A 16,293-nucleotide genomic window follows, 5' to 3' on the forward strand; every position below is an offset into this window, starting at 1 on the left:
TATCAGTGTGTTTGTGTGTTTTACTTTTTGAATTTGCCGCCGGTTCCACCCCCCTGCGACGTGGCGCTCTCAGGGAACAGAAACCGGGGCACACAGCATCAGGCGGAAGATCCGACCGCCATATGCTGCCGGAATACATTGTGGGATCCTGGGGACAAGGTAAGTAACCTCTCTTCCAGGATCCAGCGATGCTCCCTGGCGGCACCCCGAGTGTGGCTCGGGGTTACCGCTAATGGCACTGAAATTCCACCCCGAGCCACACTCTGGAATACCGCCAAGGACGTTAGGGGCCTCAAAGGGGGGAAGAGTACTCTTCTTCCACAGGCTGAGGGCAAGGAGCCCCGTCCTAGACGTCGGCCATTTTTTTCGACTCATAAGAGGCCTTTTTTTTTCATCCCACAAGGGATAAAAGTCCTTCAGTGCCTCCCCTAGAGGTTTCGAGAGGGCCTGGTCTGGCACGCTACAAAGGTCTCTTCCAGACCTTCGGACAAGGCTTCCTCTGCATGAAAGGGCGCCCGCACCAGTATCTGGGGTGGGGGGACGTTTTCACTGATTTCCGGATCCGTGGACCTCTCTGGTACAGGTCAAGTGGGACCACAAAGTCGTTTGGTCCGGCTACAAGATCAAGTTTCAGTCTTTTTCCCTGGAAAGGTTCTTCCCTTCCAACTTGCACTTGTCCCCAGATCGCTTACAGGTTCACTTTGGGGCAATGCAAGACGTGTTACTTTCTGGGGTGATCGTTACGGCTTAAGAATGGAGTCCGTTCGCACGGTAGTGGCGTCCCTACATGTGGGGGATTTTCTCGCTTCTGTTGACATCAAGGACTCCTACCTTCACATTCCAATATGTGCCAGTCACCAGCGCTTTATTTGCTTTGCCCTGGGCGAGGAGCATTATCAGTTTGTGGCGTTTACCTTTGGTGCTCGCCTCTGCTCCTCCGAACTTCACAAAGTGTTGGCCCCGGTGCTAGTATTGTTTTGTCAGCGGGGGATCGCGGTACTGGGATACCTGGATGATCTTCTGCGAGCAGAGTCTCCGACTGCTCTAATGGACACCTTGGAGATTACTCTGATTTTGGTTGGATTCTGAACCTTCAGAGGTCTGCTCTGGTTCTGTCCACAAAACTGGACTATCTGGGTGGATTTGGCCTCAGCCAGTGTGTTGCTTCCTCTGGCAAAACTTCAGAAATTGCAAGAGGCAATTTGGCTTCTGTTGTCCAGCAGACAGTCATCCCCCCCCCAGGCTTGCATGCAGGTGCTGAGCCTGATGTCTACCTTCGAGGCGGTTCCGTTTGCACAGTACCACACGAGATCTCTGCAAAAGGAGATTCTGGTGAAATGGGACCACAGTCTCTAGAGGTGGCTTCGTTCCCTGGCATTTTGACAGAGAAATTGTTCTCCCCCTGAACTGGGCGGTTGTCTCCACGCATGCCAGCCTGTCGGGGTGGGGAAGTGTCCTCGGCACAGCCTGTGCTCAGGGGGTCTGGACTCGGGAAGAGTCCAGACTGCCGATTAAATGTACTGGAACTTCCAGTGATCAGACTTTGTCTTGATCATTCGACAATTCATCTTCAGGGGTGTCTGGTATGAATTCATTCGGACAATGCCACGGCCATGGCCTATGTCAATCACAACGGGGGCAGAAGAATTGTCCTGGCAGATTGAGAAGTAGCCGGCATTCTAAGGTGGGCATAACGATTGTTCCAGCCCTCTCTGCTGTATACATTCCATGGAAGGAACAGAGGTTTGTGGCATGGTCCCGGGATCCTCTGGACGACGCTGCAGACGCATTAGTGGCTCCTTGGTGTCAGTATCGTCTGATTTATGTCTTTCTCCCTAACAAATTCTGCCAAGACTCTTGTGCAGTATCGAGGCAGCAAGGGATTCCGGTCTTCTGGTGGCTCCAGACTGGCCTCGCCGGTCTTGGCACGCTGATTTTGTTCGGCTCGTGGCAGATGCTCCTTGGAGACTTCCTCTCAGGGAAGATCTGCTGTTTCAATGACCAATCTTCCATCCTGCTTTACAGTAGCTGGTTTTTAATGGCTTGCATGTTGAAAGCCAGGTTCTGAAGGATAAAGGTTTTTCTGAATCTGTGATTCCTACTCTGTTAAAGGTTAGAAAATCTACCTCTAGGAAGATCTAACATCGTATTTGGAAGAAGTATGTTGCGTGGTATGAGTCTATTGGGGTTCCCCCTGGCTCCTTTTCGGTGGCTCGGATCTTGGCTTTCCTCCAACGGGGGGTTGAGCAGCGCCTGGCCTTGAGTATCAAGGGCCAGGTTTCGGCCTTGGCGGTTTTCTTTTAACGTCCATTGGCCACACTTTCCTTGGTGCGTACCTTTTATCCAGGGAGCTCGACACTTGGTTCCTCCAATGCAGTCTCCATTAGCGCTGTGGGTCCTCAAATTGGTGTGGTCAGTTACCCAGGAATCTCTCTTTGAAAAAATCAGGAGGTTCTTCTGCTTCTGTTGCCCCAGAAGGTGGCCTTTTTCGTGGCTATTACTTATGCGTGCAGGGTGTCGGAGCTGGCGGTGTTGTCCTGTCGTTCACATTACCTGTTGGTTTACTGAGCTAAGATGGTTCTTCGTTCCTGTCTGTTGTTCCTTCCAAAGGTCGTCTCTGATTTTCCATTTGAATAAAGACATTGTGTTGCCTTCCCTATGTCCCAGACCTAAACATCCTAAGGAAATTGCTCTGCATTCCCTGAATGGGGTTTGGGCAATCAGGGTGTACCTGGCAGCTACAGAGTCTTTTAGGAAGTCTGACTCACTATTTGTACTCACGGTTGGACCTTGCAAAAGGCTGGCCGTTTCTGCTGTGACCATTTCCAGATGGATCAGACAGTGATTCAGCCCTATTAAATTAGGGTTCCTCCTTTCCCTGTTAAGGCACACTCTTCTTAGGCGCTTAGTGCCTCCTGGGCCTTCAGTCATTCGGCATCAGTGATGCAGGTTTGCAAGGCGGCCATCTGGTCGTCTGTGCACACTTTTTTACAGTTTTATAAAGTGGATGTGTTGGCATCTGCGAAAGCTTCGTTTGGCCGCAAGTTTTTGCAGGCTGCTGTTTAGAGAACCTGGTCCTCTTTGAGGGTGTATTGTTTTTTTTTGTGAGCTCCAGTTGTTTGGTTGAACTCCATATTACCTGGTTGGCTATGGTTAGCCTCGGGAGTTTTTTTTTTATGTTTTCCCAACCCTCATACTTAACACTGCTTTGGGACATCCCAATAGTTAGGAAAAATCAGGAGCTGTGTCCGTCAATCAACGAAAGCGAAAATGGGATTTTTGACTTACCGTAAAATCCATTTCTCTGATGTTTGACGGACACAGCACCCACCCCTCTGTGGAGTTGGCTTACTTCTGACACTGCTTGTAACAAAACTGAGTGCCTATAGCTGAGTGTGGATGTATACCCCCTGGGACTGCCCATAGGCATAGTCAAGCTTTTTCCTGCCTAGTGTCCTACTCTTGTAGGGGGCAGTATAACCCAATGGTTAAGAAGAATCAGGAGCTGTGTCCGTCAATGAACATCAGAGAAATGGATTTTACAGTAAGTCAAAAATCCCATTTCTTCCTCCCAATTAGACACGCACCACCTGTGGGAGAGTGCAGTTCAGTCCACAGTAATCTCCTGTGGTTTCTTTTATCTGCAAAAGTTGTACATTTTTATCTGCAGTATTATCTTCTCTACATCCTGAATTTATAAAGCTTGTCTGGGCTGTGATAAAAAAAGAGGGCGATGAGCTGAAATTACACTTAGTGAGGAGAGCTCTGGGAGCTGATTGAAGGGAAGGGGCACACTCCCCACCACGCAGCACACAGGAACAGAGATGAGGCTGTTAATCTGGGGGGATCCCTCGCCTGTCACCTTTTTAATGTTGGTGTCAGGAAAACTTGTCAGAAGTGATTCATGCCAATAGCAGATGAAAGACACAGCAAACAGAAATGACACTTAGCATATGATTTACTAAGGCAAATAGACTGTGAAATTTTACAGTGCAGTTGCTCCAGAGCTTAGAAAATTAGGTAAAGCTTCACTTTGCAAAGAGTACCCAATAAAATTTAAATAAACAGCATTTTTATTCGCACAGGATTGGATGATGGAAGTCCGCAGAGCTGCAACTGCACTTTGCAAAGCACCGAGTCTATTTGTCTTTAGTAAATCAACCCCTTAGTGCAATTAATTGAAACAAGTGTACTGTAGCGGGATATGCTTTATTCATATTTTATGTCAGAGGTTTACAACCACTTTAATTGAAAACCTTTAATATGTGTGGCATGTTTTTAAATGTATGTAGCTTTATTTTTAATTGAAGGATTTAAACATGTAATGTGTGCTGATATCCTCTTTTACTTGTGCTGATATATACTCTTTACATTGTTATGCCTTATTAGTGTGTGCATAAAAATAAAACTGGAGAGGTTTTAGAAATAATGAATTCTGTTTTATTCCTCAGAAATCCAGGACGATGCAAAGAGCTTGTTTTATTTTGTTTCCAAGACTTTGTGATCGGACGCTACGTTGAAGCTACAATTGAAAGTGAAGAGGAATTCCTATTGCTGCCTTCTAAAGAATATTCTTCTAGAAACCACAAAACCATGCAGGAACCAGAATGTAAACGCAGCATTAATCTTTATGCTCCACAAAAAAGGCATGTGCTTGAATATGATTTTAAAATTAAAAGAAGAGTATCCTGCCTTTGCTTACTGAATTTTGCAAACCACCTGTCAAGCACATTCTGCTCTTTTGTATCTGAAACCTTACTTGCATATACACTCACTGGCCACTTTATTAGGTACACCTTGCTAGTACCAGGTTGGACCCCCCTTTTGCCTTCATAACTTCCTTAAATCTTCATGGCATAGATTTAACAAGAGGTTGGAAACATTCCCCAGAGATGTTGGTAAATATTGACATGATAGCATCATGTAGTTCCTGCAGATTTGTCAGCTGCACATCCATGATGCGAATCTTCCGTTCCACTGAAACCCAAAAGTGCTCTATTGGATTGAGATCTGGTGACTGCAGAGGTCATTGGAGTACAGTGAACTCCTTGTCATGTTCAAGAAACCAGTTTGGGTTGATTTAAACTTTGTGAGCGCATCGGGGAGAATCTGTGTCGGCCGTGTCCCTTGGACACGGCCGATCACAGATCGTGGTGAATGGCCAATCACAGCGGCCATTCACCACGTGATCAAGCCGTCCAATGAGAGATGATCTCATATGTAAACATATGAGATCATCTCTCATCGCCGGCGCTCCTTCCTCACACAGAGACTGCAGTGTGAGGAAGGAGGGGGAGCCGTCAGCCGCCGGGGACACACAGCGATGTAATCAGGGCACTGATCACCAGTGCCCTGATTACTAAAGGTAAAAAAACACACAGTGCCCGCCATCAGTGCCCACAGTGCCCGCCATCAGTGCCCCCCATCAATGCCCACAATCAGTGCCCATAGTGCTGCTAGTCAGTGCCTGCTCATCTAGGCACTGATGAGCACTGACTGGCAGCACTATGGGCACTAAGTGTGGGCACTGATGGTGCTGCCCATCAGTGCTCATCAGTGCTGCCCATCAGTGCCACCCGTCAGTGTCCATCGGTGCCACCTGCCAGTGCCCATCAGTGCCGCCTATCAGTGCCCGTCAGTGCCGCCTCTCAGTGCCCAGCAGTGCCGCCTATCAGTGCTCATCAGTGCCGCCTATCAGTGCTCATCAGTGCGGCATATTAGTACCTCCTCATCAGTGCCCATAAGTGCCACCTCATCAGTGCCCATAAGTGCCACCTCATCAGTGCAGCCTATCAGTGCCGCCTCATCAGCGCACATCAGTGAAGGAGAAAAATGTATTTTCAAAATTTACTCGCAGAAAATAAGAAACTTTTTTTTTTTTTTCAAAATTTTCTGACTTTATTCTTTTTTTTTGTAAAAAATAAAAAACCCAGAGATGATTAAATACCACCAAAAGAAAGCTCTATTTGTGTGAAAAAAATGATAAAAATTTCATATGGGTACAGTGTAGCATGACCGCGCAATTGTCATTCAAAGTGTGACAGTGCTGAAAGCTGAAAATTGGCCTGGATGGGAAGGGTGTTTAAGTGCACAGTAGGCAAGTGGTTAAGCAATTGAACAGGTGAACCTAATAAAGTGGCCGGCGAGTGTATAGCTAAAGCTTTTTTAATGTTGTACATTTGGGTGTTGCTGCTTCTTATCCCATTGCAATGGGCACATGTAAAATACTGTGCAGTGCTGCCAAAAAGGCAACACTATATATATTACCCCATACCAGATTTCAGTGATCTGTAAAAAAAAGTTGGATAATTTTTCCTATTTTATTTTTTTCCTGATACACTTTTACAAATGTATAAAGTTCTGACATTGTCCTCACAATATATACTAAGTGTTTTGGATTAATTTGGGGCATCTTGTATTTTAATAGGACATCAAGAAGACGTCTTCCCAGTTTTATTCCATTTTATACAATCCCAGAGAGGCTGCAGAAATGCATTGAACAAAATATGGATATATTGGCAATAGAACCTTGCCTAGGCGAAGTAAGTCTTTTATATGGTCTGTTCAATTTATTGTTGCTTTTATACTAATGCTGTTAAAAAAAAAAAAAAAAAAAAAAAAAGCTCAAAGGCTATACATGGCTCGCTTGCATGGCTGCATGAATTCTAATGAGACAAATTGTGATCAGCTCATTTAAGTGGAAGAAAACCTTTCCCAACAACTTGGGTTTTAGGCTCCATTCACACTTCAAGATTTGGAATCCAAATCACTTGGCAATTGCTGTACAATGTGCGAAACACTTTTGGGTTATTCTATAACCTGACCCCACAGCTCTGCCTCATGTCTCTCTCTGGCTGGTGGGTGGGAACTCTCTGCCCAGTGGACAATGCATTGACCAACCCTGAAAGCTCTGGGCACAGACAGTATGGTGCCACGGCTACAGGGAATCCAGCTGTTTTTGGGCCTGCCACAGTACAGAGAAGGGTCAGAAAGCGTTTCATTACAAAATGTTGGCAAAGTGAGTCAGAGCAAAAGGCAAGCATGGTTTAAGTAGTGGCCAGGTAGTCTTTCCTTTAGCTCCAAGATTGGCTTGGTTTAGTGGTAATAATTATTAGTTTTGAATGTATGCAGTGTTTAACCACTTGCCTACAGTGCACTTTCACCCCCTTCCTGCCCAGACCGATTTTCAGCTTTCAGTGCTCTCATACTTTGAGAATTACTCAGTCATGCAACACTGTACCCATAAAAAATGTGTGCCTTTTTTTTCACACAAATAGAGCTTTCTTTTGATGGTATTTAATCAATACTGGGTTTTTTATTTTTTGTGCTATAAATAAAAAAAAATGAAAATATCGTGAAAAAACGCATTTTTCTTTGTTTCTGTCATAAAATTTTGCAAATTAGTAATTTTTCTTCACAAATTTTGGCCAAAATTTATACTGATACTTATCTTTGTTAAAAATAACCCAAGTAAGTGTATATTATTTGGTCTTTGTAAAAGTTTTATAGAGTCCACAAGCTATGGTGCGAATCATTGAAAATTGATCACACTTGATCACACCTGATGTACTGAAGGCCTATCTCATTTCTTGAGACACTAAAAAGTCAGGAAAGTACAAATATCCCCCAAATGACCCCTTTTTGGAAAGTAGACATTCCAAGGTATTTAATAAGGGGCATGGTGAGTTTTTTGAAGTTGTAATTTTTTCCCACAATTCTTTGCAAAATGAAGATTTTTTTTTTTTTTTTTTTACAAATTGCCGTATTAACAGATTATTTCTCTCACACAGCACATGTATACTTGCAACTACACCCCAAAACACATTCTACTACTCCTCCTGAGTATGTTGATACCACATGTGTGAGACTTTTTCACAGCCTAGCCATATACAGAGGCCTAACATCCAAGTAGCACCGTCCGGCATTCTAGGAGCATAAATTACACATATCATTTCCTGACAACCTATCGCACTTTTGAAGGCCCTGGAGCACCAGGACAATGGAAACCCCCATAAAATGACCCCATTTTGGAAAGCAAACACCCCAAGGTATAATCTTTGAGGCATAATGAGTCTTTTGAACATGTAATTTTTTTGGAAAATGTGGAAAGAAAATGAAAATGCTTTTTTTTTTTTTTACACAAAGTTGTCCATTTATGCAATATTTCTAACACATAGCATGTACATAGCAAAAATTGCACCCCAAAATACATTCTGCTACTCCTCCTGAGTATGGTGATACCACATGTGTGAGACTTTTTCACAGCCTGGCCACATACAGAGGCCTAACATCCAAGTAGCACCGTCCGGCATTCTAGGAGCACAAATTACACATACAGTGGGTACGGAAAGTATTCAGACCCCCTTAAATTTAAGCTTTTGGAAACTGGAAAGAAAATGAAAATGCATTTTTTTTTTACACATAGTTGTCCATTTATGCAATATTTCCAACACCTAGCATGCACATAGCAAAAAATTGCACCCCAAAATACATTCTGCTACTCCTCCTGAATATGTCAATACCACATGTGTGAGACTTTTTCACAGCCTGGCCACATACAGAGGCCTAACATCCCAAGTAGGTTCGGCATTCTAGGAGCACAAATTACACATATAATTTCCTGACAAACTATTGCACTTTTGAAGGCCCTGGAGCACCAGGACAATGGAAACCCCCATAAAATGACCCCATTTTGGAAAGAAAACAGCCCAACGTATAATTTTTGAGGCATAATGAGTCTTTTGAACATGTCATTTTTTTCCACAAGTTTTTGGAAAATGTGGAAAGAAAATGAAAATGCTTTTTTTTTTTTTTTTTACACAAAGATGTCCATGTATGCAATATTTCGAACACATAGCATGTACATAGCAAAAATTGCACCCCAAAATACATTCTGCTATTCCTCCTGAGTATGGCGATACAACATGTGTAATACTTTTACACAGCCTAGCCACATACAGAGGCCCAACATCCAAGTAGCACTTTACACAAAGTTGACCATTTATCCACTTTAAGACTGGGCCTATTTTTGACACTTGGTGTTTATAAGCTAAAATAATTTTTTTGCTAGAAAATTACTTAGAACCCCCAAACATTATATATTTTTTTTTAGCAGAGACCCTAGAGAATAAAATGGAGATCGTTGCAATATTTTTTATCACACCATATTTGCGCAGCAGTCTTCCAAATGCAATTTTTTTGAAAAAAATTCACTTTTTTGAATTAAAAAATAAGAAACCAGTAAATTTAGCCCAATTTTTTTCCATAATGTCAAAGATAATGTTACGCCGAGTAATTAGATACCCAACATGTCATGCTTCAATATTGCACACGGTCGCGGAATGGCGCCAAACATTGGTACTTAAAAATCCCCATAGGCAACATTTTAAAAAATTCTACAGGTTACCAGCTTTGTTACAGAGGAGGTCTAGGGCTCAAATTTATTGCTCTCACTCCAATGATCGCGGCAATACCTCACATGTGTGGTTTGAACACCGTTTACATATGTGGGCGGGACTTGCGTATGCGTTCGCTTCTGCGCGCAAGCTAACGGGGACAGGGCGCTTTAATTTTTTTTTTTTTCTATTTATTTTATTTAATTTTTTATTTTTTAAAAAATGTTTTGATCATTTTTATTCCTATTACAAGGAATGTAAACATCCCTTGTAATAGAAATAGGCATGACAGGTCCTCTTTATTGTGAGATCTAGGGTCAAAAAGACCTCACAACTACAAAAACAAAAACAAAAAAAAAAATTGTTGAAAAAGAAAAACAAAAACAAAAAAAACGGCCCTTTAAACTGGTTGCTAGGCAACGACTTTTGACGTAGCTCTGGTCCTCCAAGACCATAGAGTCGAGTGAGGGCCATCTTGCCCTCACTCAACTTCCTGTCTCTGAGGATCCGGGATAGTTTTCCCCGCTGCCGGCGCGTCCAGTAAGCTGGGAAAACGTCTAGGGGGGGGGGGCACCCCTTCCCATGCACCGTTTCGGCGAATCTGCCAATGGGACCACCCTTATCTGATAGCCGACTGCCTGCCGTTTAAAAAAATACCGTATTTAGCTTTAAATGGCCGATGTATATAGTCGTTAGGCGGTCAGTAAGTGGCTGCATGTATATAGCAAAAATTGTACCCCAAAATACATTCTGCTGCTCCTCCTAATCATGGCAATACCACACGTGTGAGACTTTTACATAGCCTGACCACATACAGAGGCCCAACATTCAAGTAGCACCGTCAGGCATTCTGAGAACATAAAATGCACATCTAATGTCCTGACAACCTATAATTTTTGAAGGCCCCTCACATTTTTAACACATAGCATGTACATACCAAGAAATACTGTACACTACAAAATACATTCTATAAAGGAAAGTGTAAAAAAAATTATTACCTGTGGTTTTAGTAGTGCAGTTGTCCACAGAGGAGAGCATTAGTCCAGGCAGCAGGCAGGGACATGCTTAGCGACAACAATAGCAATTTTCCAGGCAGCAGGCAGGAATATAGTCTATAGTCAATACTGGGATATTGTCAGCACAGCCGCAGCATTTGTCCAAAGGAATTTTCCAGGCAAAGACATGGTCAGCACAGTCATAATATTGGTCCCGGTCAGAGATGTATAGTAACGAAGTAGAACTACTTAAGTACTGTACTTAAGTATGGAAATGCGGTATCTGTACTTTCCTAGAGTAGAATTTTTTTCTCCTACTTTTACTTCAATACATTTTTTCGATACTTCTACTCCGATATTTTTTTTTGTGCTGCATCGTTACTCGTTACTTTTCTCTGCCTTTCCCTTTTTCTTTTTTGTTTGGTTTCCCTCCTTACTGCTCTCTCCTACTCTTTCAATTATCCTCCCTATTCTGCCTTCCCCCCTCCCCTTTTCTATAGGAAGGCAAAGGTAAAGATACCCCCCCTTTTTCATGGGTACCTGGTCTCTGGCCATTTGGGTAGCGTTGTTCCGCTCCAGGCTTCCGCTGGGCCGGCGTGGAGTGCTCCCACATGCGCCTCTCAGTGCTCTGACATGTGTGGCGGCCTTCGGCAACTCCGCTCCTCCCCTCCTTGTCTCCATTCGCTGACGTCTCAGCGCTGGGAGGCGGGGATTCCGGCAGCCGCGCAGTAGAGGCACGTGCGCATGCGCAGTGCGATTGAGGCACTGGCGGCCATCTTGGTTAAGGGAAACATGGGGGGGTCTCTGATGTAAGGGGGGGCTTTGTGTGGGCGGTCTCTGATGTAAGGGGGGGTCTCTGATGTAAGGGGGGGTCTCTGATGTAAGGGGGGCTCTGTGTGGGAGGGCGCTGATGTAAGGGGAGCTCTGTGTGGAGGGGCTCTGATGTAAGGGGAGCTCTATGGGGGGGGCTCTGATGTAAGGGGGGCTCTGTGGGGATGTTCTGATGTAAGGGGGCTCTGTGTTGGGGTCTTTGGATGTAAGGGGGGCTTTGTGTGAGGGGTCTCTAAAGTATGGGGGCTTTGTGTGGGGGGTCTCTGTAAGGGGGGCTCTGTGTGGGGGGGTCTCTGTAAAGGGGGCTTTGTGTGGGGGGTCTTGTGTGGGGGGTCTTTGATGTAAGAGGGCTCTGTGTGGGGTATCTCTGATGTAAGGGGGCGCTGTGTGGGGGGTCTTTGATGTAAGGGGGCTCTGTGTGGGGGGTCTCTGGTGTAAGGGGGCTGTGTGTGGGGGTCTCTGATGTAAGGGGTCTCTGTGTGGGGGGTCTCTGATGTAAGGGGGACTCTGTGTGGGAGGGCTCTGATGTGGGGGGCTCTGATGTAGGGGGAGCTCTGTGGGGGGCTCTATGGGGGGGCTCTGATGTAAGGGGGGCTCTGTGGGGATGGTCTCTGATGTAAGGGGGCTCGTGTTGGGGTCTCTGGATGTAAGGTGGGCTTTGTGTGAGGGGTCTCTAAAGTAAGGGGACTTTGTGTGGGGGGTCTCTGATGTAAGGGGGGCTCTGTGTGGGGGGTCTCTGTTGTAAAGGGGGCTTTGTGTGGGGGGTCTTTAATGTAAGGGGGCTCTGTGTGGGGGTCTCTGATGATGTAAGGGGGCGCTGTGTGGGGGGTCTTTGATGTAAAGGGGCTCTGTGTGGGGGGTCTCTGATGTGGGGGGTCTCTGATGTGGGGGGTCTCTGATGTGGGGGGTCTCTGATGTAAGGGGGCTCTGTGTGGGGGGTCTCTGATGTGTGGGGGTCTCTGATGTAAGGGGGCTCTGTGTGGGAGGGCTCTGATGTGGGGGGCTCTGATGTAAGGGGAGCTCTGTGTGGAAGGGCTCTGATGTAAGGGGGGGCTCTATGGGGGGGGGCTTTGTGTGGGGATGGTCTCTGATGTAAGGGGGCTCTGTGTTGGGGTCTCTGATGTAAGGGGGGCTTTGTGTGGGGGTCTCTGATGTAAGGGGAGCTCTGTGTGGGGGGGTCTCTGATGTAAAGGGGGCTCTATATGGGGGTATCTGATGTAAGGGGGCTCTGTGTGGAGGGTTTTTGATGTAAGGGGGGCTCTGTGTGGAGGGTTTTTGATGTAAGGGGGGCTCTGTGTGGGGGCTGGGGGGTCTCTGCTGTAAGGGTGCTCTGTGTGGGGGGGGTCTCTGATGTAAGTGGGGCCTCTGTGGGGGGTTTCTGTTGTAAGGGGGCTCCGTTGGGGGGTTTCTGTTGTAAGAGGGGCTCCATTGGGGGGTCTCTGATGTAAGGGGGGTCTCTAATGTAAGGGGGGCTAAGTTTGCAGTGATCATAAAAAAGAAAAGTCAAATGAAGTGCAAAAAAAGTGCAAGAAAAAAATGTGCAGGGCGCTGGTGGGGGCGCCACAGGATCAGCTCGCACAGGGCGCTTGAACACCTAAGGCCGGCCCTGGTTGGGAGGTGCTTTCCCATTAACAGCAGATATGAAATTATATTCATCTTGTTTTATCACATATATATATTTGAAGATTCACAATATTTTGAACTTTTTATTGACTTAGATTTCATACACTCTTCCTTTATTTCATTATTGGAATATATTGTTGCATATCACATTGGTTAATATATGATTTTGCGCACCAATAAGCTGTGGAGAAAAAAAACAGGCAGGGAAGAGGAGGGATGCTTTAAAAGGGGAAGGGAGGGATATACTTTTTTGTTTACAAAAAGTTACAGCCTAAGGAATTGTGATTGTCCTTTAGGTTAATCATTTGAATAAATCATTTGAAATAATAAAAAACAATGTGATGTTCAAACTTTTGACTTCTTTCTTTAATAACTACATAACACAGTACTTCTACTTCTACTTTCAGTACTTGAGTAGAATTTTTTTTTCAAAACTACTGGTACTTTTTACTTTTAGTACTTAAGTAAAATGTTGAATACTTTAGTACTTCCACTTAAGTAATTTTTTCTGCGAGCACTTCCACTTCTACTTAAGTCACTTTTTGATCGAGCACTTGTACTTTTACTCAAGTAGAAATTTAGAGTACTTTATACAAGTCTGGTCCCGGTACACTGCAGACAATCATTGTACCACTCTCCAGCCCTTCATTGACATACTGCCTCTTGCTACAGCTAATATCATGCAGCAGGCAGAGGCATGATGGTAGTAAGTCAGCTGAGGGCCTTGGTCAGGTAAGACCTAGGGACAGGGGTAGAGGCTTCTCCCACCCAAATCTCTTTGAAGCCTCCGGACTCCAGACCCTAATCCGGAACTTACGAAACCTAGAGAGAACCAAAAAAATTGGTTTTCTCTATCCGGAAAAACAACTCTGGAGCCCCTTACATATGTGAGACCCCTGTGTACTACAGTAGCAGGGGGCGACAGATCAGTTCAAGCGGTAGGCAGAAGCATAGTCAGTAAAACAAGCCAGGGTCAGTTCACGTGCAAGCAATCCAAGCGGCAGGCAGAAGCGTAGTTGAAAAAACAGGCCAGGGTCAGTTCACAGGGAAGCAATCCAAACAGTAAGAAGAAGCATAATCGGTAAAACAAGCCAGGGTCAGTTCATGTGAAAGCAGTCCAAACAGTAGGCAGAGGCATAGTGGAAAAACAGGCCAGGGTCAGTTTATGTGGAAGGCAGTGGCATGGTTATATGAGGAAAATTGGTCAGCACAGATGAAAACGGGGAAATGGGCTAGTAATTTATGGATGTATGATAACGTGTGAAGCATTCTCCAATGCACAGGCCAGGTTTGGAGGGACAGTACCGACAATAGAAGCTGGTATCTTTACGAAAGCCCCTTTTGCTGCATACACGGCATCTTTTTTGGCGTCTTCGGCCTGCTTCAGACGGTGGAAGGTGGTCTGGGAAGTGGCGCTCACTAAGTCGGCTAACAGCCTCAGAGCGAAGGTTTTCTTGGGGGAGTCCTTGTGGGTAGATGAGGGTCGTGACAGTTTCTTCAATGAATTTTAGGAAGGAGATGGGGCTTTCAAGCGTTATAAAAGGTCAATTGAAATAAATAAATAGCAACAAGGAAGTCCCGATTCTGGTACAAGAAAGTTGCAAAGTAGGGCTGAATCATTTGGTCGTTAAAATCCACCCCCCCATGTAAAGATTGTAATCCTGGACACACGTTGGCTTTTCAATGGGACCTCTTCTTCTTCGAACCTCAACTGTGGTGTCGTTATGAATGGAGGACATCATGTACACATTTCTGTTATCCTTCCATCTCAAGGCCAGCACTTAGTTGTTTCTCAAGGCTGCTATTTCCCCCTTTCTCATTCTTTTATTCACTAAGGATTGTGGAAAGCCCTTCCTGTTCTTCCTGGTGGTTCCGCAGGCCAGGGTTCCTTCAAGGTACAGATGTTTGAAGAGGGGCAGGCTGGTATAAAAATTATCCAGGTATATGTGGTAACCTTTCCTCAGCAGTGGGTACGCCAAGTCCCATACAACCTTTCCATTTGTGCCCATGTAGGCCGGGCAGTCAGGGGGATCGAGCTGGGAATCTCTTCCTTCGTATATGCAGAACACATACAGATATCCCGTAGCTCTGTCGCACAGTTTATAGAATTTGACCCCATATTTGGACCTTTTGCTCGGAATGTATTGCTTTATTCCTAGCCGGCCTGTGAAGTGTAGCAGGACTCATCTACACATATATTTTGATCAGGGACGTAAAGTTCTGCAAAACTTTGGGAAAGAAAATTTATGAGGGGGCGAATTTTATATAGCTTGTCAAAATTTGGATGATTTTGGGGGGGGGGGGGGTGGATGTCACTGGCTGTTGTCACTGAAATGAAGGAAGCGCATGATAATTTCATACCTGGACATTAGGGCGGAATATATGGGCATACTGTGTATGGGGTGGGTGGACCAATAGGCATGTCCTTCATTTTTTTTTTGTAACCCCCATGTTTATCGTGAGGCCCAAAAACATTTTGAACTCCTCCAAGGTTAACTCTCTCCACTCAATAGGAAGATTGGGGGTTGTTTACAATAAACTGCTGGGCATACAGATTTGTCTGGTTCACGATGTATTGCAGAAAATTGTTGGGCAAAAATAAATGGAGAAAATCAATTAACGAAAAATTCTTTGTATTGGCCTGCACACCTGGCTGTGCGGTAAAAGGGGGAATATTTGCTGATCCCGAGTTGGAGGGCAGCCATCTTGGGTTGGCAAGATCATCTGGGAGGTGGGTAGTGGCCCTGGCTCTTGGGATATGTGACACTCCAGTGCTGGTAGAAGGGGGATTTGAAATTGTGAGTGATGCCGCAGCGCTGGTGCTGGGCCTGGGCATTCGCTCCTGGGTGTATCGCTGGTGGTAGTGCTGGTACTGGGCCTGGGCATAGGATCCTGGGGTGTACTGGTGGTGGCAGTGCTGGTACTGGGCATAGGATCCTGGGGTGTATCCCTTGTGGCTCTCTGGTTTCCAGAGCGCCGTGCCCTTTTTGGGAGGGATCCATTCTTCCTCCGAGTCCATCTCCTATCCGCTACTATTAGCGACTTCAAATTCCGAATCGGATTCGGATACTGATGAGAGCGCCCCGGTGCTCTCCTCAGTCATAGAGAGGATCTGAAACACCTCCTCGCCGCTGTACACCCTTTTTGACATGCTGGCTGTGATGGGCTGTGCGACGGGTGACGGTTGACTGCGGATGATCACTGATGGGTGGCAGGTGACTGATAGGTGGCAGGTGACGGTCACTGATGGGTTGGCAGATGACGATGACTGATGGGTTGACAGGTGACGATGACTGATGGGGTGACCGATGACGATCACTGATGGGGTGACGATGACTGGGGTGACAGATGACGATGACTGATGGGGTGACAGATGACTGATGGGATGACAGGTGAAGATTGATGGGGTGACAGATGACGATCACTGATGGGGTGACGATGACTGATGG

The 16,293-nt window shown here is 45.5% G+C and overlaps 1 protein-coding gene across 1 annotated transcript in view; it reads left to right on the top strand.

Moving 5' to 3' along the window:
• MOV10L1 (Mov10 like RNA helicase 1) overlaps positions 1-16,293 on the top strand; it is a gene marked incomplete at its 3' end in the record, with an annotated part of 461,653 nt that overhangs the window by 200,487 nt on the left and 244,873 nt on the right. Inside the window, exons 8-9 of the mRNA XM_082256834.1 lie at positions 4,452-4,646; positions 6,428-6,542. Of these exons, the coding sequence (XP_082112960.1) occupies positions 4,452-4,646; positions 6,428-6,542 (310 nt within the window). The remainder of the gene's footprint in view (positions 1-4,451; positions 4,647-6,427; positions 6,543-16,293) is intronic.

Source organism: Pelophylax lessonae (assembly GCF_965119305.1).
Source record: "Pelophylax lessonae genome assembly, chromosome: 4".
Classification (NCBI taxonomy): Eukaryota; Metazoa; Chordata; class Amphibia; order Anura; family Ranidae; genus Pelophylax; species Pelophylax lessonae.